This window comes from Neophocaena asiaeorientalis, unplaced genomic scaffold (assembly GCF_003031525.2).
Source record: "Neophocaena asiaeorientalis asiaeorientalis breed wild unplaced genomic scaffold, Neophocaena_asiaeorientalis_V1.1 scaffold87, whole genome shotgun sequence".
In the NCBI taxonomy this organism is placed as follows: domain Eukaryota; kingdom Metazoa; phylum Chordata; class Mammalia; order Artiodactyla; family Phocoenidae; genus Neophocaena; species Neophocaena asiaeorientalis.
The window spans coordinates 5182668-5206075 of NW_020175432.1; the positions used below are offsets into that span (position 1 = coordinate 5182668).

Below are 23408 nucleotides of genomic sequence, written 5' to 3' on the forward strand. Positions count from 1 at the left end.
AAGGTTTCATTTTGATGGCAGTTTGCCACCTCACCTCCCTGTTCTCACCTCCTCCACTCTTTCCCTCACCCACTCTGCTCCAGGCACGCTGGCCTCCTCACTGTTCATCAAACACACCAGACACAGTTCAGCCTCAGGGCCTTTGCACTTGCTGTTCTCTCTGCCTGGCACTCTCCTCCTTCAGTCATCCTCATGGCTTTTTCACTCACCTCCTCTAGGTTCTCATTCAAATATCACCTTCCCAATGCAAGTCTTCCCTGGCTTCTAGCCCTCCTGCCCATAATACATCCCATCCCTACTCTGTTTTATTTTTTTTCTCTGTAGCCCTCATCAACATCTAACACACTAGATATTTCATTCATGCATGCATTTTGTCTTTCTTCACCACTAGAATGTCAGTTCCACAAGAGGAGGGACTTTTGTCTCTTTTGTTCACTGCTATGTCCCAGAGCCTGGCACGTAGTAGTTGCCCAGTAAATACTCATTGAATGAATATTTGCATACACAGGCATTTGTTATATTATTCTCTACTTATTTTCGAACGTCTAATTCTTTTTATTATACATTTTTTAAACAACAACAACAAAGTCAACCACTGGGCTCTTGCACTGATGAGTTTCCTAGAGAGTGACGAGTACCCAATGCCATACTATGTCCCAGGAACCTTCCAAGGTCGCAAGCCAAAGAAGCGTGGGCACAGCAAACAGAACTCCCTCAGTGAACACCCAAGCCTGCTAGAGCTAGCCCACAGTGCTCGCAACAGACCACTCAGATCTGAATGCCTCTAATGAAACTATATTGGGACCTGATAAAGGGTTTGGGGTCTGTGACAAAGATTGGCTGGCTATCCACCAAATCCATTTCTGTTTCCTTCTAAGTACAGTCTGATGCTTCCCAGCTTCCCTGCAGCGACGTGTGGGCATGTGACTGAACTTTGGCCAAAGGCATATGAGTGAAAGAGGTTACATGCAGGGTCTCAGCCAGGCCCATACAACCTCCCAAATATCACCATCCACGCTTGTTTCTCTTCCATGGTTTGATGCAGACAAGCAGACCCAATCTGTGGGTCAACAATAAGGAACCACAACGTAGCAAGGACCCGGGGGGGTCCCTCAAACACGGTGTGGAGGAAAGAGGCCTGCCAACGAGGAACAGCTGTTTTGGTCTTTCAGTGAGTGAGAAATAGACTGCTGTTGTGTTTAAACCTAGTCTTGGAATTTTTGTTGTTGCTGTTATAGCAGCTAGTGCTACCTTATACAGGGTCCTTGGTGGAAAGTGCCTACACATTCCCCTTTCGACTATGGTTCACTGCACCAGATCTGAAAGCTCCTCAATACTGCAGTAACCGCACCTTACTTAGACTGGTTTTGTCCATAATCCCATCAAAATCTCTGGCACCCAGAAGTCCTCAAAAAACATTTACCAACTTAAAATGAAGGCAAGATATCCCCAAGCAAAGCAAAAGAACCACGCATGCACAACAGTTAAAAACTTGAGTTCTCGAATCACATAATCTCAGGTTCAAATCCCAGCTTCATCGTTTACTAGCTGGGTGATCTAAGGTCCCTCTGTGCTTCAGATTCCTCAACGGTCACATGGGAGTATTAATATTTCCTAATTCATTGGGTTGTTGTGAGGATTAAATGAGAGAACGTACATAAGGCACTTTGGAAGCAGTCAATTCTAATAAGCTATTATTCTCATTGTAACAGAAAGCATCCGCTCTGAGATGCAGCTGAGATGAGGACGTTGCAGGGAAGGAGGCACATGCACATTGAAGAAGACCGTGGGGCCTCAGCCTTCCCGAACACAGCCTGGACCACATCAACCCTTAGGTTTCCGCAGTCCTCGTAATTCAAGATCATTCTAAGAAACACAGCACGGGCCACTTACCCTGTTAGCACCACCACGAAGTCCATCACATTCCAACCATTCCTCAAGTAAGAGCCTTTATGGAAGGCAAACCCAAGGGCAATGATTTTAATTCCAGCCTCAAAACAAAAAATTCCAATGAAGTATGGTTCTGTGTCATCCTGGAAGGGAGAAAAGGTAAGGTCAGTGTCTTTAGCTTGGCAGAGGGTGGCATGAACAGGGAACCAGCCCACTCAGATAAGTGTACCCACTTCCCCTCACCTCTCGTGACCTTCTAGCACTCGCTGCCCTCCACTGCATCCTGCCTGGAGTTACCCTGTCCAAAGGCTTTTGCAAGAAAAACAGAAACGTGGAGAAGACACCTCCTTCTTTCCTTTTGGCCAACCTTACACACTTGTTGGCCAAACAGAATTGTTTGTTCGGATGTGAGCTGTTTAGTAGGGCAGCCACATGTGGCTCCTTAAATTTAAATGAATTTAAATGAAATAAAATGAAATATTCAGTTCTGAAGTCACACTAGCCACATTTCCAGTGGCTACCATATTGGACAGTGCAGACGTAGGACATTTCTATCACTGCAGAAAGTTCTAGAAGAAAGCACTTGTTTAGAATGTTTTCTTGTCACCTGTATCATTCAGGCCCTTGTGCTTGGTCCCTGTGCACTGACCTCACCCCCAAATCTGACATTTGCGATGGTCCTAGGCTGGTATGCACCAGTACAGCTGTTCAGGTTGCTAAAATATTGGAATCAACGCTTCTGCGCTGGCTGTTAAATGGCCAATGTCCCAACTCCCAGCCCCTTGCCAGACCTCCTGCCAGATCTGGCTTCCAGCTGATAGTCTGTAGTACTTGGAATTAAGCTATAAGCTCCGCTCCATCAGAGCCCCTACATGGATGTTCCCCCATGTGTTATGGCAATGTTTCTCAGGCTTCCATCATTTGCATTCTGCTTTCATGAGTCTTTGCATGCGAGCTTGCCACCAGTACTACTAATTGTTTACCATTCTTTCAACAGACTCTTTTTACTTAGCTTGATTGTAAGCAAGAACAAACAAAAAAAGTCCTGAAATCATAGTTTTTCTGGACTAGTTATCTATTTTTAGGATATACATTATAATATGTAACTATTAAAATTTAAAAGCCTTGAGATCATTAATACTCTGTGGATTAGGAATGAGTGGATTCTAACATCTCTCTCTCCCTACACTTGAGTTATGACAGCTGGCTTTGAAATGGTGATGGAAAGGAGAGAGGTCTCCTTCTTGGCAGTGTCAGAATGCCAGGAGGGGAAGCAGGGGGCTGGGGGATGGCTAGGGGCATCGAGAAAGATCTTAGTACTAGTTTACAGCTCTGCAGAGTTTCACCAAATCATCAACTGGATTTTGAATGTCCCTCCATATTCATATATAGGAAATGCTGGGGATAGAAGAACGAGCTAAATGACATCCCAAGCAAGCTACCAGGCAGAAGTCAGAATGTGGGACATTCCTTAGAGCAACTGGACTGGTTTCTGCAGCGTCAATGGCAGGAGGGAAAATAAGTGCTTTAGATTAAAAGTCTTAAGCAACCTAAAATCTAGACCACGTTTGGGTCTTGGTTCAAATGACCTGTAAAATGCCATTTCTGAAACAATCACGGATATTTGATTAGTGGCTGGGTCTTTGATGAGTCCCAGGAACCACTGTTGTGTTGGGTGTAAACATCTCACTGGGGTGACGTAAGAAAGCGCCCATATTTATTTTTTGGCCGTGCCACACAGCTTGCAGGATCTTAGTTCCCCAACCAGGAATTGAACACAGGTCACAGCAGTGAAAGCGCTGAGTCCTAACCACTGGATGGCTAGGGAATTCCTAAGAATTTTGTTTTGAATGTGACTTTTCATGGACGAGGTGACCACTCTCACCCACCCCGCTCCAGATTGACATGAGGTCTGCTGGGGGGTGAGAGTGGAGGATGGGCAGTGAGGACATTTCTCTCCCCAGATTATTGTGTTCATGAAATTTAGGCTCCCCAGGTAGGGGGCCCACGATCCGGTTCTTGGTGCCAAGACGGAGAGCCCACCCTGCCCTCGGCTCCCGTGGCCACACCAGTTTGCCACCAAAGCAAAGAAGAGACCTCCCCTAGAGAGACTTCACTCACCAGTCGTTCAGACATCGGGGTCTTGTCATCATCAGGTAGGTGTTGCTCCAGGGCGAGGACAATGCAGTTTGCTATGATGGTGGCTAAAATCATATATTCAAAGGGAGTATCACAGAATTAAGGAAAATCTTTCCAGCTTTGCTTAGGTTCAAAGCACAGTTGAGTGGAAGGTACAGAGATGTCCCCTGTGCCCCTGTCCCCCGCATAGGCACAGCCTCCCCTGTTATCAACATACCCCACCAGAGTGGCACATCTGTTACAATCGATGAACCTACATTGACACATCATGATCACCCAAAGTCCATAGCTTACGTGACGGTTCATTCTTGGTGTTGTACACTCCATAAGCCTGAGCAAACGTCTAATGACATGGATCCACCATTATAGTCTGATACAGAGTAGTTTCACTGCCCTGGAAACCTGGCAGATGACTTTGTAAGGAAAATGTGGACATTCTTCCTCCATTTCACCTCCAACCTTCACTGGACAAATATTAATTCAGCACCTACTGTGTGTCAGGTCCTGTTCTGGGCAATTATACTCCAATAAAGATGTTAAAAAATTATATTAAAATTTTAAAGCTAAAAAAAATACAGTAATCAGATCTGATATCAAAAGCAAGAGCAACAAAAGAAAAAATAGATAAATTGGACTCGGCCAAAATTTAAAATTCTGTGAGCCAAGGGGCATTGTCAGTAAAGTGAAAAAACAAAAGCAAAAAACCAACCAACAGAATGAGAGAAAGTACTTGCAAATCAGATATCTGGTAAGGGTCTGGTAACAGAATATATAAAGAACACTTACAACTCAACAACAAAACAATAACCCAATTAAATAACAGGCAAAGGGCTTGAAGAGACATTTCTCCAAAGAGGATTAGGAAAATGCAAATCAAAACCGCAATGATAGGGCTTCCCTGGTGGCACATTGGTTGAGAGCCCGCCTGCCGATGCAGGGGACGCGGGTTCGTGCCCCGGTCCGGGAAGATCCCACATGCCGCGGAGCAGCTGGGCCCATGAGCCATGGCCACTGAGCCTGTGCGTCCGGAGCCTGTGCTCCGCAATGGGAGAGGCCACAGCAGTGAGAGGCCCGCGTATCGCCAAAAAAAAAAAAACACAATGAGGGCTTCCCTGGTGGCGCAGTGGTTGAGAGTCCACCTGCTGATGCAGGGGACACGGGTTCGTGCCCCGGTCCAGGAGGATCCCACATGCTGCGGAGCAGCTGGGCCCGTGAGCCATGGCCGCTGAGCCTGTGCGTCCAGAGCCTGTGCTCCGCAATGGGAGAGGCCACAACAGTGAGAGGCCCACGTACGGCAAAAAAAAAACAACCCACAATGAGATGCCACTTCACATCCACTAGGATGACTAGAATGAAAAAAACAGAAAACAATAAGTGTTGGTGAGAATGTGAGAAATTAGAACCACTATACATTGCTGGTGGGAATGTAAAAACAGTGCTGCCACTGAGGAAAATAGTTTGATGGCTCCTCAAAAAGTTAAAACACAGAATTACCATATGATCCAGCAATTCCACTCCTAGCTATATACCCAAAGAATTGGAAAACCGGTACTCAGATGCATGTTCACAGCATCAATATTCACAGTAGCCAAAAGGTGGAAAGAGCCCAAATGTCCATCAATGAATGAACAGTTAAACAAAATGTGGTATATCCATAGAATGGAATGTTATTCAGCCATAAAAAATGAAGTACTAACACATGCTACGATGTAGATGAACCTTGAAAACATTATGTTAAGTCAAAGAAGCCGTACACAAAAGACCACATATTGTATGAATTCCATTGATATGAAATGTCCATAATGGGAAAATGCACGATCAGAAAGCAGATTGGTGGTTGTCCAGGGCTGGGGGAGGGGAAAACGGTAAGTAGCTGCTTCATGTTTTGGAACTGGATAAAGGTGATAGCTGAACAACCTTCTGAATGTACTGAATGCTACTGAATTAGTCACTTAAAAATGATTAGTACTGTTCTGTGAACTTCACCTCAATAAAAAATAATCTAGTGGTCAGGGCAAGTCTCCGAGAAGCAGACCTTTCAAGATCTGAGGGAGGGAAGGGATGGTCAGCCCATATGGCTATTTCCAGATGTACATTCCCTCTCTCTCTAGGCACAAACTCCTCCCTGCATCCTGGGAACTCTCCTCCGGGTTGATGAGGCTACCAGATAGTCCCACTGGAGGGTCTGCCCTTGGGGAGGGTCTGTCCTGCTCACTTCATATTAGGGACTGATCTGCTGATCAGTTGGTAAACCAGAATATCCCTGTCCCCCTGCCAGATCTGCAGAAGCGCCCTCAGGCCTATAGCCTTAGTAAACAAAGCTGCAAATCCGAAACAATGAACAAAATGGCAGTAAGAACATACATATCAATAATTACCTTAAATGGAAAGGAAACTAGCATAACAAAGCTGGTAATTTCTGAGAAGGAGGTTTAGGTGTGGAGAAATGGATGCTAGAGGGAGAAAGCCATAGGGTATTGGTGACTCTGGAGCAGGAGTTCCCAACTTCTGCACTACTGACATTTGCGGGTGATCATTCTCTGTGTGTGTGTATGTGGGGGGGAGGGCTGTCCTGTATATAGTAGGGTGTTGAGCAGCATCCCTGGCCTCCACCCACTAGATGCCAGTAGCATCCTCCTCTCCAGTTATGACAACCAAAACTTATGACAACCAAAAGTCATCTCCAGATATTGCCAAGTATCCCCTGGGAACACTGAAATCCACTGTTTTGCAGAAAGATCAAATAGCATGTCTTGAACTTGGCCATGTTAAACTACTGCCCTCCTCCCAGCTTTCTCTCTTACGAACTTAACTAGCCTCAGTCTCCTGTTTGGCCCTAGAGTTACATTTGGCATCTTGGAAGCTCTGTAAAAACCAAGGGATCTGGGGCTTCCCTGGTGGCACAGTGGTTGAGAGTCCGCCTGCCCGTGCATGGGACACGGGTTCGTGTCCCGGTCCGGGAGGATCCCACATGCCGCGGAGCGGCTGAGCCCGTGAGCCATGGCCGCTGAGCCTGCGCATCCGGAGCCTGTCCTCCGCAACGGAAGAGGCCACAACAGTGAGAGGCCCGCGTACCGCAAAAAAACCCCAAAAACCAAGGGATCTTACAGGCTGGAAGAGGAGTTGGAGTGTATACCCACTTTCCAGGTGTGAAAACAAAGTCTAAAATAGACAACCTGGGAGTAAGAGTCTAAGTAAGCCGGGAAAACCAGGTCTTCTTTGTCACCAGCTTCAGCCTTTGCCTCCAGCTGAAAGCAGCTGAGCCACGCTCCACGCACACTTTGAAAAGCAAATCCAAGACTCAGGGCAATTTGGGGAGTCAACAAAAACCATCCTGCTGACGATCATCTCTGATTGGCTTCCTGCCTCCGAGCTGACAGTCATTAGAAGCATAGAGAACAAAGCTGGGCTGTGTTGCACAAATACTCCGTTCTGTCTCACCCTGCAGCCCAGAAAATAAGAGACAATATTTGTACACAAAGAAGCAATGCCAAGCCCTTCCCTGGCCTCCCCTCGCGGAGCCTTCTGAAGCCATGATTTGAATCCGATGATTTCCCTTCCCTTCCCTGCCAGCTAGCTCCCTGTTAGCTTCCTCATGAAGCTGCCGCCTCACTTTTCAGGGCCCCCTGGCCTCCTGCCCCTAAACAGCTGGGATGTGACTTTCTCTGCATCAGATTCGAGCTGAGGTTCCAGGAAGAGTCCCAGAAGGCCAGGAGCAAGCTGCACTTTCAACGGGCGGCATTATCAGGCGTTCAGTTGGCCGCTGTCACCTGGACTTCAGACTCAGAGCTCTTGGGTACGACAAGGAAGCCTTAGTCAGCATGGGGGCCGACAGAAAGTGGCTGCCCACTCCCACCTTATTTCTTTTTCTTATTTTTTTGTCAGACATGGGCACACTGGCTATCAAATGTCATCCCCCTCTCTGCACACACCCACGCACCCCGCTGGTGTCCACAGACACACGCCAAGTGGGTGCCTGCAACACTGACCTTACACCCTTGCTACTCAATGTGCGGTCCACGAACCAACAGCATAGGCAACACCCATAAGAAAAGCAGCAAGTCAGGACCCACGGTGACCTGCTGAGTCAGAGATCTTGAGCAAGGTCTCCAGGGGCCCTGTGCGCACACTGAAGTTTGGGAAGTGCTGCCTTAGATCTATTTCAGGGGGAGGAGGAACCCAGGTAATTGTGGCTTTGAGTCATCCAGAAAGAAGTGGGGGCTCGCCGTTTTCCTCCAAGCCTTCTCCTCTATGTTCTGACCCCAGGAGGAGAATTCAGGAGGCCTGGACCAGTCTTCTGCCTCCACTGAAGGGGGCTGAAAAGAAACCCAAGCTCTTGATGGAACAAGAGAATGTTGGAATTAGACAAATACGCAGCAAAGAAGATTCTGGCTTACTGCACGTGGAAATATCCACAGCCCTCCCATGGCTACCATCTCACTCAGAAGAAAAGTCAAAGTCCTCCCAGCAGCCAGCAAGGTCCTGCCCGACCGGCCCCCATCACCTCCCTGCCCTCACCTCCTCCATTCTCCCCCTCGTTCACTCAGCTGCAGCCCCACTGGCCTCTTCCATCTTTCTCAAACACGTGAGGCACATTCTACCGCCAGGGCCTTTGCACCTGCAATTCTCTCCCCTCGAATGCTCTTCCCCCCACACCCCCAGAGACCCACATGGTTCCCTCCCTCACTTCCTTTAGGTCTTTTCTCAAAGGTCATATCCTCAGTGAGCCTTTTACCCCCTTTCCCTACTTATTTTTTTCCCTTGGCCCTTGTCCCCAAACGTCTGCTATGTTTTTCTCCTTTATCTGGTTCACTGTTTCTCTCACCTATTAGACTATAAGCTCTGTGCAAGCAGGGATTTTTGTCTGCTTTGTTCTCAGCACCTAAGAGGAGATCTGTCACAGAGTAGGTGCTCAGTAAACACCTGTGGAAGGAAGGAAGGAAAGGTGAGTGGGTCTTGCTTTCCACATCTCTCCCCTCACCTCATCACGTGCCAAGTCTCCGTGGGCATACTAAGGATACAACCGGCTCCTTAAAATAGGCAGTGATGTGGCTGGTGCAAGGACGCAAAGGTAGGGTACCGAGTTCTCGGCACAGGAGTTTCTCTCCCCAAGCAGAAGTCCAAGGTGGTCCAGGCGGGGGGAGGTGAGGCTTTCTCAGCCCAACCCTGAATCGTGCCTGATCCTCCCAATTTAGAAAGCCTGGGTTCTAACTCACAGCTGCGGTGAGCAATGCCTCTGCTAGCTGAGCTGAGCCTTCCCGCTCCCTGATTGGTTCAGGGAGAAAGCACCTGTGTCAGTGGTATCCAGAATAATCAGCCAGCCAAAGAGGCCAAGGAAGGGGGGAGGTGGATGAAAGGAAAGAAGCATCCCTGGTGGGAGGAAAAGCTGTCTCCTGAAATGGCTCATGGAAGTCAGGCTAGCAAACAGCCCTGCAGGCAAGTGCAGATACACAAAGCTTCCCCCACAATTAGATTCATCAGGACCCACAGAGGCCCCAGAGAGGGGCTCTGTGTGACACTGGAAACCACCAAATGATTTCTTTGCAGGGAAGAAAGGCTGCATCTGTGAACAGGAGCTGCTCTTGGGATCCAGAACATCAAGGAAAATCAATTTGTAAAGTTGGCAGGGCTGATGGTTCCAGCCCCTTAGCAAGACCTTGCAGAACGTCCAAATAATTCATCCTTCTCTTTGTGGTACCCCCCCCCCATTCCCATCTCATTTCCAGCCTCCTGTGGTTGGTGTGAAAAATCAGATCAGGTTTGTTAACTCATCAAGGTCTTGACACTACCATGGGGGCTGCCTGACGGGTATGTTCTGAGGAAACACATACTTCAATGAGTCAACCCAGCAGTTGAGCTTATGGGGAGAAGCCAAGTAGGTCTTATTTTCATGTTAGTTCCATGCTCGTCACAATTACCAGGAAAAGAGTAGGGGGTACCAGGGTCCTGAATGTACGGGTGTAGGACATATTCCTGGCTCTGCTAAACATGCCAATAACTCGGCAATAAGATCAACTATTAGGGGGCCATAACAGGCACAACAACCTAATTACAGCTGCCGTTTACTGAGTGCTTCGTCGGGCAGACACCAAGCTAAGCACTCGTTGTTTCAGTTAATTCCTTGCCACAATTCTACAAGGTAGGTTCTATTGCAAGCCCCATTTTCCAGATAAAGAAATTAAGGGTCAGAGAGGATAAACACATTCCTCAAGGTCATACACGCAGTAGGGCTCGCTCCAAGATCCATGTTGGTGGTCCCCACCACAGACCACTCAACAGCTTCCCCTTACTTGTTAGAAGGTAGATGTTTTTGCCTTTATTTAAAAATTGGAGTTGGGGTACGCCTGGGGTGTTAACCATGGATGAGGCCAACTGGATCAGCCCTCGCCTGAGTTCCAACCACGGCCACAATTTAATGCAGCAGTTATCAACCACCGCATGCTGGTTCACACCTTCATAAGCCCATCCTGAATGGGTCATATTAACGAATAGTTCAACTTCGAACAATACAACTAGTCTCCCTCGAGCTCTCAGACATTGGCTTCGAACTCTCCAACACACAGTACTAACCAAAATCAAGCTAGAAAAGAGCTCTCCTCCAGCAGATCAACTTGAGACTGAAGGGTGATGATGAGCTAACAAGGGCAACTCTGGAGCGGCCCGGGATGGTTTCAGCACCACGGCCAGCGGCAAGAGGCGCAAGTTTAATCACACACCCTCCCAGACGTGGCAAGCTGGGGCAGGACAAGTAAACCCAGTGTCAAGTATTAACACGCTCCGAGACCATTGCAGAGGCCTACATTTAACACACAGTAGAGGCATACACATGCAAAAAGATTCATTACGTCAGCAGGAAAATCAAATAGAGAAAATTAAAATCCCAACACTAGATAGATTTGATGTGCTGTTTGTTTTTTTAATATTATCCAAGGATTTTCAACACTTCGGTTCTGAAAAGAGAAGTCTATCCAGGGCAGCTAAATCATGCTTCTGCTCAGAAAATTGGAAGTATCTGCATGAGAAATTATACAGCAAAGTAGTTGGAAGGGTTGGGCGGTCAGACATGGTTTTGGACTTGGGCAAAGGAGTTTCCTTCCCCAAGCCTCAGCTTCCTCATATATATAATGTGAAAAGTAGCACCTACCTCATAGGGCTGCGTGAGAATGGAATGAGTGGATACACACAGTAATACACGCAGAACAGAGCATGGCATATAGTATGTACTCAGTAAATGTGAGTGTTTTGTTATGGTTTACTCTGGTTCCTGTGAGGTTGGGAAGCTTTATATGCTTACGGAAGCATAATACAGGGTTCATCTCATCGTAATCATGCAATCAGTGTTCATTATTTTTATTTCAATTGCTGCTACCAGTATTATTAACTTTTCCTATTTCTTTTTTACCCATGTAAGTCTCATTCCCCTCCCGTCATTGGAGAGCCTAAACACCTACTCTCATCATGGCTGATGAGGTTGTCTCTCAAATCCGAAGTGTTTCCAGGAACAAAAACACGGTGAATGTGTGTGGTCCACTCTCTGAATATCAGGCTTAAAATAAATGTTGCAAAAAGATCCATCAGATATTTCACACACATGGGATCCTACAATACGTGACCTCTGGTGTCTGGCTTCCTTCACTTAGCATGATATTCTTGTGGTTCATCCACACTGTGGCATGGATCCATACTTCCCTCATTCTTAAGGCTGAATAATATTCCATTGTACGGATATACCACAATTTGTTTAACCATTCACCCACTTTTGGGCTGTTTCGACATTCTGTTTATCTAGACTAGATGACTCCATAGAGACAGAATGCTGATTTGTGTTTGCCCAGGAGCCTGGAGGAGGCAGGAAATGCCTAATGGGTACAGGGTTTCCTTTTGGGGTGATGAAGATATTTTACAACTAGATAGAGGTGGTGGGTGCACAGCACCGTGAGCGTACTAAATGCCGCTGAACTGTTCACTTTATTTTTTATTGAAGTATAGTTGATTTGCTGAACTGTTCACTTCAAAATGGGTAATTACAATATGCGAATCTCACCTCAATTTTTTAAAAAAAATCCCTGTTGTTTATCCTTCTCCTTTTCCCCCCTTGATTCTCAGAGTTTGCCTCATATGCTCTTTTTTTTTTTTTTTTTTTTTTGCGGTACACGGGCCTCTCACTGTTGTGGCCTCTCCCATTGCAGAGCACAGGCTCCAGACACGCAGGCTCAGCAGCCATGGCTCATGGGCCCAGCCACTCCGCGGCATGTGGGATCTTCCCGGACCGGGGCACGAACCCGTGTCTCCTGCATCGGCAGGTTGACTCTCAACCACTGCACCACCAGGGAAGCCCTCATATGCTCTTATTCACTGACTTTGGCAGGTAACTTTTTCCTCAGACAGCCCTCAAGATCCCTTTTCAAAAAATAAGTGGTTTTAATTATAATAGGAATATGTGCTTATTGTATTTTTTTAGTTTTTAAAATTTATAATATATCATTTAAAAAGTGAAAAGTCCTTACACTACCCCGCTTCCCAGAGATAATCAATGCTAGTAGTTCGGTGTTTCTCTCTCAGATTCTCCCCTACACACATTCTTTGCACTGGCTGCTCTCTCTTCTACCTTCCCCCCAGTTAGGAGCAGGGCTTACTCTCTCACCTCCTTCAGGTTGTAATAAAACACCTCCTACACTGTTGGTGGGAATGTAAATTGGTGCAGCCACTATGGAAAACAGTATGGAGGTTCCTTAAGAAACTAAAAATAGAGCTACCATATGATCCAGCAATCCCAACTCCCGGGTATATATCCAGAAAAGCTGAAAACTCTAATTCGAAAAGATACATGCACCCCAATGTTCATGGCAGCACTATTTACAATAGCCAAGGCATGGAAGCAACCTAAGTGTCCACCAACAGATGAATAAAGATGTGGTATATACACACAATGGAATACTACACAGCTATAAAAAATAATGAAATATTGCCATTTGCAGCTACATGGATGGACCTAGAGATTATCACACTAAGTGAAATAAGTTAGACATACAAATATTAATATGTTATCACTTATATGTGGAATCTAAAAAACAATACAAATGAAGTTATTTACAAAACAGAAACAGACTCACGTAGAAAACAAACTTATGGTTACCAAAGGGGAATGGGGGGTGGGGGAAGGGATAAATTAGGACTATGGGATTAACAAATACATGCTACTATATATAAAATAGATAAACAACAGAATTTACTGTACAGCACAAGGAACTATATTCAATGTCTTGTAATAACTATAGTGGAAAAGAATCTGAAAAAGGATATGCATATATATATCTGAATCACTTTACTGTACACCTGAAACTAACACAATATTGTAAATCAACTATAGTTCAATTAAAAAAAAACATTGCCTGGGCTTCCCTGGTGGCGCAGTGGTTGAGAGTCCGCCTGCCGATGCAGGGGATGTGGGTTCGTGCCCCGGTCCGGGAAGATCCCACGTGCCGCAGAGCGGCTGGGCCCGTGAGCCATGGCCGCTGGGCCTGCGCGTCCCGAGCCTGTGCTCCTCAATGGGAGAGGCCACAACAGTGAGAGGCCCGCGTACCGCAAAAAAGAAAACAAAACAAAACAAAACAAAAAACACTGTCTTCCCTCTGAGGCCTTCCCTGGCTACCAGATCTAAAATTCCAACCCTGTCAACATCTCCATCTCTCTGCCCTGTTTGTTTTTTGCTTGTTTGTTAGTTTTTAGCAACTTTTCACATTAAACAAATTAGGTCATTTATTTATCTTATTTATGTTGGTCTCCCTCACTGGAATGTCCACCCTAATTGGAGGAGGTGGGGGGCTAAGGACTTGTTTGACTTGTTCTTGATCGTATGCCCAGCAACTAGGACAGTACTAACACATAATAGGTGCTCAATAAATACTATCAAATGCATGAAAACAAGCATTCCAAATCGTGTTTTCCCTTTACAAAATTGGGATCGTGATACATAATGTTCTGTGATTTGCTGTGCCCCTCACCACAATGGACACATTTTCCACATCAGTATATTGGACTTCCCTCTTTTAAAAGGCTGTGCGGTATTATCGTGAATGGATGCATCATCATGTATTTACTGTTCTCCTAAATGCTTCCAGTTTGTCTCTATTACAAGCAAAGCTGTGCTGAATAATCTGACCATACATCCTTGTGTATCTGTGAGGACTTTTTCTGTGGGATAAATTCCAAGACATGGAATTGCTGGGTTAGAGGGGGTGCAGGGTGCATGCTTGACATTCTCACAGATACTGCCAAATCAACCCAGAGATTCACAGAGCTATATTTTACAGTGTTTTAGAAAGTGAAGTGAGTATGTGTGTTCATACTGAAATTAAATCCCTAATTTAAATGTAAAAATTGCTCTGTAACAAAAAGTTTAAATGTGGAAGAACTAACATGACTCATGGAAAACACACATACATACACACACATGCATGCACACACACACAGCAAAATGAAGTTCCCTTAATGAAAAAGAGAAAGGGAAGAAGTACCGAAACAAGTTTTGAGCAGGAGGTATTGGTTAATTTTAAACTCTTGGGGTCTGAGGCTCCAAATAAGGACTGAATACTTCTCTTTGTTTCTCTCTCTCTCTTTTTTCAGGACAGTAAAGTTCCCTGGACACATCTGAGCGATGTGAGATCTCTGTCTCCTGGTCCAATTTACAACCATGTTCCCTGGCATATTCACTCTACTAAGGGGAAGTCATTCTCCTGTCTCGTTGTACTGTCACCCCTGTGCTGTGGTCAGCAAAATTCTCCATTTCCTCAGCATCTTCTCAATATATTTCATCTACCCCTTGGCTTAAATTCAAACTTGAAAATTCCCTGAAGACCACCAACTCCTAGGCCAAGGGGGCCACTGGCAGCTTCAGATTAGTTTCCCCAAACAGTAGGAAAATCCAGCCCAGGGAGACATCTGCCATGATAGCCCTAAGTAAACAGTGAAGCCAAGGAGAAGAGCCCCAAGAAAGCAAGAGAGACAAAGAAGGACCCTCCCAATCCAGGTGAGGTGAAAACGGTATGTAAGAACCCAGATGAGGTGAGTAAGGCCCCCTCAAACCCAGGTGCAGCCAAGGAGAAGGTCCCCAAGAAAGGCAGGAAGGCCAAGAAATTCCCTCTCCCAAACCACACAAGGCCACACAGGTCTCTCCCAGTGCCACTGGGCTCAGCAGGAAGTCCAAGGTCCAAGCCTCAGCAGCCGAGATGCTGAGGTCCACAGGAAAACAAAAGCTGGGAGTAAGACTTTGGTAGAGCCTGTAACTATGATCTTCAACTTCCATGCGGCGAGACCACTGTCCATGCTGGCCCCTCCCTTACCTGATCATTGGAGGACATCCTTACCTCCTCATCCAATGACCAATGTCAACTCCAAGCCACACACACCCAGAAGTGACACCAGCTACCTCCAGAATGCCCCTTCCCATCATCTTTCTCTTTAAGTACCACTCTTCTCCTCCCAGCTAACTTTTTAAATGCAAACGAACATCCATCCTCTGAAGCCCCGCAACCTGCTGACCCCACCATTTCTCAGCACTCTCTCCTGCCTTCATCTCCTTCCTTGTCAACCTTATGTAGGTTGGTTATATATCACTCCCTTGCCTCTCTTTCCATCCTGGAAAAAGCCTATCCTTGGATGAACCGAACCAGTTACTTTCCCAGGGTCTGTACAGAGTAACATTCCTGAACGAGATCAACGATCTGGGAGGATGACATTGAATTCATGATCCTAAACCTCGAATGGTCATTCAAGAATTAGAGTATCCGGGCTTCCTTGGTGGCGCAGTGGTTGAGAGTCCGCCTGCCGATGCAGGGGACACGGGTTCGTGCCCCGGTCCGGGAGGATCCCACATGCCGCGGAGCACCTGGGCCCGTGAGCCATGGCCGCTGAGCCTGTGCGTCCGGAGCCTGTGCTCCGTAACGGGAGAGGCCACAACAGTGAGAGGCCCGCGTACCACAAAAAAAAAAAAAAGAATTAGAGCATACTAGGTGGAAAAGATACCAGCACCTATTGGTACACTGCTGGGAATAACCCAATTTAGAGAAATAAATATCCTCCCATCATTAGAAGCCCCACCCTTGACTTCAAATCTCCCTCCAGCCACCAAACCATTTCATTACTCCCCTTCGTAAAGAAGGAGTTGACTACACATGTTGCCTCCACTTCGTCACCTCAAATTCTTCTTCTCCTCTCTCCAGGCTGGCTTCTGGCCCCATCACGTAATCAAAACTCTTATAGTGAGGATTGCCAAAGACCTCCAGGCTGCCAAATCCCAGGACCACTTTTCTGTGCTCAGATTAATTGGTCATGCCCTCCTTTTGTGTTTTCCTACTATCCTTCTTGTCACTATTTCTCTGTTTCCCCTTCTCACTCCCCCTTTTCTACTAAATCTCCAAATGTTTGTCTGCCTTGGGGCTCAATCCCAGGCAGTCTTCCATTCTCTGCATCTACTTTCTAGGGAGTCTCATGCATTTTGATGTGTTTTGTCATCTCTTGCTGCTCTTGCCTCCCAAATATCTACTCACTGCTCTGCCCTGTGTCTTGGGAAAAGCAGGACTGACTCTGGTAAATGGCATTACCCAGCCTTCCTCATCTCCTGCCTTCTGGGCAGGTTTGGCCAATGAGAAGCACCAGCAAGATGACTGAAGGGAAAGAAGGGGAGTTGGGATATTTCTTCATCCCATTTCCTCCCTGCTCCAGAGTGAGGTTCTGGCTATGGATGTGCCCTTTTGCACCTTCTCAGAGACATCTCAAACTTCATAGGCACATCTGTATTCATTTCCTATAGCTGCTGTAATGAATTACCACAAACTGGGTGGCTTAAAGCCCACCCATAAAAACCCATAAAATAAATTTATTCCCTAACAGTTATACAGGCCAGGAACCCACAATTAAGGTATCGGCAAGACCAAGCTCCCTCCAGAGGGTTCTAGGGGAGGATCCTTTCTTGCTTCTTCCAGCTTCTGGTGGCTCTAGGTGTTTCTTGGCTTGTGGCAACATCACCCCAATCTCTACCCCCATATTCACATGACCTTCTCCTGGGTCTTCTATCCTCCTCATCTCTTCTACAAACACTTGTCATAGAATTTGCTCATCGTTACATCCTCAGCACCCGTCCCAGTGCTGAGCTCATAGCAGGATCTCAATATATGTTTGTCAAGTGAGCGAATGAATCCCTACCTATTTCATTTCTCTCTATATCTCAACAGCAGTCCTTTCTAAATCTTCCTACTCTCCCAGCTGTTGCATTGGCAAGCCGAGTTAAACAGATTTTCTGGAAAGCCCCAAGTCCCGGATGAAACCTCCTTCATTTGCTCCCCCACACACTTCTTCAAATATTTGGGTCTGCCCAGCCTTTTCCTCTGCTGGCCCTGCCATCCGTGAAGATTCTCCTTGAGGCTTTATCATTAAAAAATAAACCAATATATTCTCTGCCTCCAAAAGAAGCTTTTACTTTTGCAAACTCTATTGATTTAATCCTAGAGGCTGCTGGCAGCGGTCCCAGGAGCTTCATCAATGTGACAACACCCGGCGCAGCCGGAACAGCAAGGAGGCTCAGCCAAGATCTTCTGCTTGGGTCTTCACTGATCCTGACTGAATCTCTCACAATGATGAAGAAGGATTTACAGTAGGGGACAGGATATTTGCAATTGCTCCAGGATCCTGCTTAGGTGAGCAAAAGGAAATGTCTTCAAGCTTGAGGCACTTCAGAGTTCTTTGTTAATTTGCTACTGTAGCTGATTCCCAGGGGGTGCTAGGCAAGCAAGAAACCAAAGATAATGGAGGAACACTGCAGGTTCTAGAACTTGAGTATAAACTCCCTGGTGGGGTGAGCAGGAGTAGAACAGACAAAGGGGAGGTGGAGAAAAGGAAGCTGAAGATGGCAAGAGTTAAAACGGGGGTTCATTCATCCCTCAGCAGATACTAAGTGATCAGGGAAGGAGAGGAAAAAAAAGTCATAGGAAGAAGGAGGTTGAGGGTGTCTGAATCAATGCCCAGGGGTTTAGAAACCATTCATCTCCCCAAAGGAAAACAATTCTTTCTCTATTTTTATTCAAGATTGAAAAACAGGGAAAGGAAATAGAGTCTCCATAGGAAGAAAGGAAAAGGGAAATAATCTTTGTTAGCTGGAAATTTAAATTAGTATACATACCCCTCATCAGAAAATTGTGCTTAGATATTAGTCCCAGTGCACAGATGATGAATATACGTTCTGAATATTCTACATCCTGCTGCAGTAACAAAAAACCTCCAATCCTTAGTGACTGAAAGCATCACAGGTCTATTTTCTTGCTCATGCTGTATGTCCAATGCAGATGAGGACTCTGTTCTATGCCATCCTCTCTCCAGCATCTAGTCTGAGGGAGGCTCGCTCTCTGTGCATGTGTGATGGTGGAGGCAAGAAAAAGGGAACATGGTGAATCATACACTGACTCTTAAAGCTTCTACCCAGAAGTGACACCCGTCACTTCCCCTCACATTCCACTGGCTAAAGCAAGTTACATGACCATGTCTATCTTCCAGGGCGCGGAGAAGAGACACTTTACTCTGTAACCAGAGAAGAACCAGAAACATTAGTTGAGCAAGGTGAAGGATTTCCACTTAGGAGGATTAAATGACTTGCCCAAAGTCAAAGCAGCTTCAAAGGTGGCAGAAGTGGGATCAGAATTCAGAACCATATGGGCCATGTTCTTTAAGCTCTACCACCCTGCACATGACAAGACTTGAGAATAAAGTCTAGATAACTGTGAGGATAAATATCAATACAGGCAGGGGGGAGAAGGGACAAGGGAAAATAATGCATTGAGTGAGGGAGAGATGGAAGGAGACAGAAAGTTAACACCCGAGCATAAGTAAAGAGGTCTCATCTTTAGAAACCAAAACACATCACAAACATCAAGAAAGGGATGAAAAGTCTCACACTTAGAGAGAGAGGTCAACAGCAACAGAGAATGGAGTAGGGATTTGTATGAAGCCACATAAGGAAGTGGGGGCACAACCATGAAGAGAAGGAGTATGCTTCTTGCTCTTGCCCTGAAAGCCGCCATCTTGGTTGAAGCTCTAAACACTAGTTTATGTAACAGCCTCAGGAAGCCAAGGCCAGGGCTTGCCAGAACTCCCATCAGCTGCATTGTCCTTCCCTGGACATTTTCCTGCACAGTTCTGGGAAATCTGGACCGGAGTTGGATGGTGTTCCAGAACGGATGGTGCTGGCTTGGCCCTTCTGAGTACTCCTCCCCCACCCATACCCAAGCCAGTCAGGAAGTGTTAAAGATCTGGCTCTACTGTACACCCAGCCAGCAAGTGGCAATTCTAAATAGATGGGTAGGCCAGTTTAGCATTAGAGCAAGGCTTCTGGAAAGCACTCACCATCACTGCCAACACATCATAGCCATTTCAGCTGTGAGCACCTAGTATGTGCTACCTATGTGCTTTCTGCACATTAATTCATTGAGCCCTCACCACCTATCTATCCAAAAATCTTACAGACCAACCTTCAAATTACAGCCAGAACTGGTGGTTGCCAGGAACTGGGGGGTAGCAGGGGAGAGAGAATGGGAAGTGACTAGTAAAGGATATAAGATTTCTTTTTGGGGTGATCAAGTGTTGTGAAACTAAAAGAGGTGGTGAATGTACTAATGGCGATTGAATTGTACACCTCAAAATAGTAAATGTTATATATATTTTACCACAAAAGAAATTTTTTTAAATCGTTGCCAGAATCCAACCACTCATTATCTCCACAGCTAACAGCCTAGTCCCGCCCCCACTTGCCTAAACCAGCACTGTCACTTCCTTCCTAATCCCAAGTTTCTGCCCTTCCCCCCACCAAGGTCTGCTCCCTGCACAGTGGCCAGAGGAGCCTGGGAACATCTGAGTCAGGTCGTGTCCCTCCTTTGCTCAGAACTCTCTATGGCTCCTACCTTACTCACAGCAGAAGCCAAAGTCCTCCCTATAGTCCACAAGGCCCTGCACCACCTGCCCTGTCATCTCCCTGCCCTTACCTCCTCCCACTCTCCCCTTTGCTCACTCCCTTCAGCCACACCAGCCTCCTTGCTATTCCTCCAACATGTCAAGCATGACTTTACCTCAGGGCCTTTGCACCTGCTGTTCCCTCTTCCCCCAGACAGCTTTGTGGCTTCCTCCTCACTTCTTCTGAGTCTTGAATCAAATGCTACCTCCTCAGTGAGGCCTTATCTAATATAGAAACTGGTCTCCCCACCCCTTGTTCTCCTCCATTGCCCTTATAATCTTCTAGAGTACAAGGCAATTTACTTACTATTTTGTTTGTTGCTTATCCTATGTCTCTCCCACCGAGGATGTAAGCCCATGTGGGCAAGGACTTTTGCCTGCTTTTTGTTTCTAGAACAATGCCTTGCCCACTGTATATATTTGATCAGTATTCACAAAATGAATATACAGCCCTATGAGGTGGAGACTATTTTCCATCCGATTTACAGAGCAGTAAAACTGAGACTCATTACCAAACTCAGTGTGAGTTCACAGCTCAGGTTCTCAACCACAATGATTGACTTTTATTGTTAAACATGCAGCAAGGATCAATTGAGCACCTACTATATGCCAGGTGGTGTCCTAAGTGCTGGGGATACGACAGAGGACAAAATAGACAAAGCTCACCTCTCATGGAGGTGACATAGAACCTAGCTTAGTGCTTTCCTGCCCTAACTCTCACCTGCCTTCACGTTTGGCTCCAACAGCGGCCCCTGGACCACATGGTTAGAGATGCCCTAAGAAATAGACTGTCTGTGTGATCTACCAGCTCTCCACAGTGCTTCTGTGTCGGCTTTTATGATAATTTGTCATTGTATGACATCACATGATATTTTATGACACTGTATGACAGTGATTCATCAACCCCGCTATCTTTATGATCAACCGCGAACTCCCTAAGCTCAGAGACATCATGACAACTTTCTTTTCATCCCATGTTTGCTGATTTATGGATGAATGGAGCACGGAGAGCTGCCTCCTTCAAGAAGCAGCCCTTGATTTTTCCTCTTCATCTCTCTGTCCTTGGAAACCTAACTAACCACGTCCCTGGAGCTGTTTTACAAATATTTGTGTTGTTGTGGGTTTTTTCCTTCCATTTTCCTGGGAGTAGAGAGCTCTGCCCAGAATGCCACTTGCACCCCTACAAAATAACATACATTGTGATAAGTGCTCTGAGGAATGATGAGGGGGAGACCTAATTTAGACTTGGGGGTGGTGGCGACTGGGTCAGGAAAGGCTCTCTGAGGATGTACCACTTAATGGGAGACCTAAAGGATTTATAAGGATTCTCCAAGTGAAGAGTTGGGGGAAGGTACAAGAATTTCACAGTGGCTTTGTTCATAATGGACAAAACAATAATAAATGTCCATCAACAGATCAATGGATAAGCAAACTGAGATATTTCTATATGATGAAATAGTACTCAGCGATAAAAATGAATGAAGCTGTAGTGCTCACTTAGCCAGCACACATTTATTGGCCACCTATATGTGCCAGGTGCTGTTCTAGAAGGTTCTAGTCCACACTGGTGGACGCAACCAATAAAACTGCCTGCCGTCGTGGAGGTCATGGTAAAGTGGCGAGACAGACAGCTAGAGCATGCCAAAGGGAGAAATAAAGCAGGGGAGTGGGTGGGAAGTGCTGGGCGGGCAATTTAAAATCATGTGTATGCTGAGAAGGTGGCCTTTGGGTAAAGACCTGGAGGGGGTGAGGGAGAAGCCATGAGGTTGTCTGGGGGAAGGAGGATCCAGGCAGAGGGAAGAGGCCGGTGTGGCAGGAGCTGGTGAGTGTGGCGGGGGGCGGGGATTGCTGTGGGGAAAGGAGCTTGGAGATCCTCATGGGTTTCCCTGAGGCAGAGAAACTCAGCAATGGGCAAGGAGCAGTGTGAGGTAGGGGTCTGCTACCCTCACTCTGCATGTCTTATCGGACAAACAAGCCTGGTGTTAGGAGAGAGTATACATTCCTTGGCCTGACACGCTTTCCTAAAAGACCAGAACAAAGAAGAAAAAGAAAGTCTGGTCTTGTGAGAAAGGAAGGGAAAAGAAGGATCTAAACAGAGGAACACAGAAAAGAAATTGCTGACATATATTAATACTTACTATATCAGGTCTTGGCAAACTACGGCCCATGGTGTGTTTTTATAAATAAAGTTTTATTGGAAAACAGCCACAGCTGTTTGTTTACATATTGTCCATGGGTGCCTCTGCTCCACCAGCAGAGCTGCATGGCTCCGACAGAGATTTATAGCCCACAAAGCTTCAGATCTTTACTATCTGGCCTGTTGCAGAAAAAGTTTGCTGGCTCCTGTACTATAACAGTAACACAGAACTACATATTAATACGTTAAGTATTTACAGCATGTGTTTATATCTTACTATATAACTCTATAATATAAAATGATGTAATTACAATTATAATTAACATCTATATTAAGTGCTTATCACGTGCTGGGCACCGGACGAAGCTCTTTTGCCTACATTATTGCATTAAATCTGTTCAACAACACGTTGAATTAGGACATTATCATTACTGCTGTTATTGATTAAGAAGAGCACAGGCTCTGGAGCCGAGAGAGCCTGGATTCAAACCCCACCTGAGCTGCTCGTGGGGTAGGAAGCCTCAGACAAGCTACTGAACCTCTCTGTCCTGGTTTTCTCTTTTGCTACATGGGATGATGACAATGGTACCCACCCCTTAAGGCACTGAGAGGATGAATTTAATTGATACAAGTGAGGTGCTTACCCTATTGCCCAGGACTCTTGTTACTATGACTGTGTTTATTGACAGATGAGGAAACTGGAGCACAGGGAGGGGAAGTCACTTGCCCAAGCCAGCCAGTGGGTCCAGTAGAGATCTGAATCTGTGCTGCCATTACTGTCAGAAGCAGGGATGCGGCAAAGTTGGGAAGAAGGTGATGAAAACCAGGAACCATGGAGCTCGTGAGAGGTGGACCCCACACACCGCCGTGGAGGACTTGGGTCTGACCACCTCTCTTCTCATTGTTGTCCTGGATCTTGGAGTGATTGGAGGAAGGAGGGGACCTGGCCGGTTGGCTGCCAGAGGCGATGAGGGGCTGCTCTTCTGCTCTCCGTGGAGGGGAGGAGAGGCCAGTTAAGCTTGAATGGAGGAAGTCAAGACAGTGCTGGCCTCATCATCACAGAGCCTTGGTGGATTCAAAGAAGTAGGTGAGGCTGGGAGGGGACAGGCCATTGTTACAGTTGCTGGGTTGACCTTGCAGGAGGCTAGAGATGGGGATCCACTGCTAACACAGCCGGACCAGATTGGGGTGGGGTGGGTTGGGCGCGAGCCATCGTTAGCACATCTGGGCTGCAATTTCACTTGTG

At 46.3% G+C, this 23408-nt stretch overlaps 1 protein-coding gene across 4 annotated transcripts in view; it reads right to left on the minus strand.

Annotated features, from left to right (window-relative positions):
- Positions 1-23408, minus strand: part of CACNA1A (calcium voltage-gated channel subunit alpha1 A) — a 234454-nt gene that overhangs the window by 186906 nt on the left and 24140 nt on the right. For all 4 annotated transcript variants that reach the window (XM_024767374.1, XM_024767375.1, XM_024767377.1 and 1 more), the window contains exons 2-3: positions 4012-4117; positions 1894-2033 (exon numbers count right to left, since the gene is read on the minus strand). In XM_024767374.1, the coding sequence (XP_024623142.1) occupies positions 1894-2033; positions 4012-4117 (246 nt within the window). The remainder of the gene's footprint in view (positions 1-1893; positions 2034-4011; positions 4118-23408) is intronic.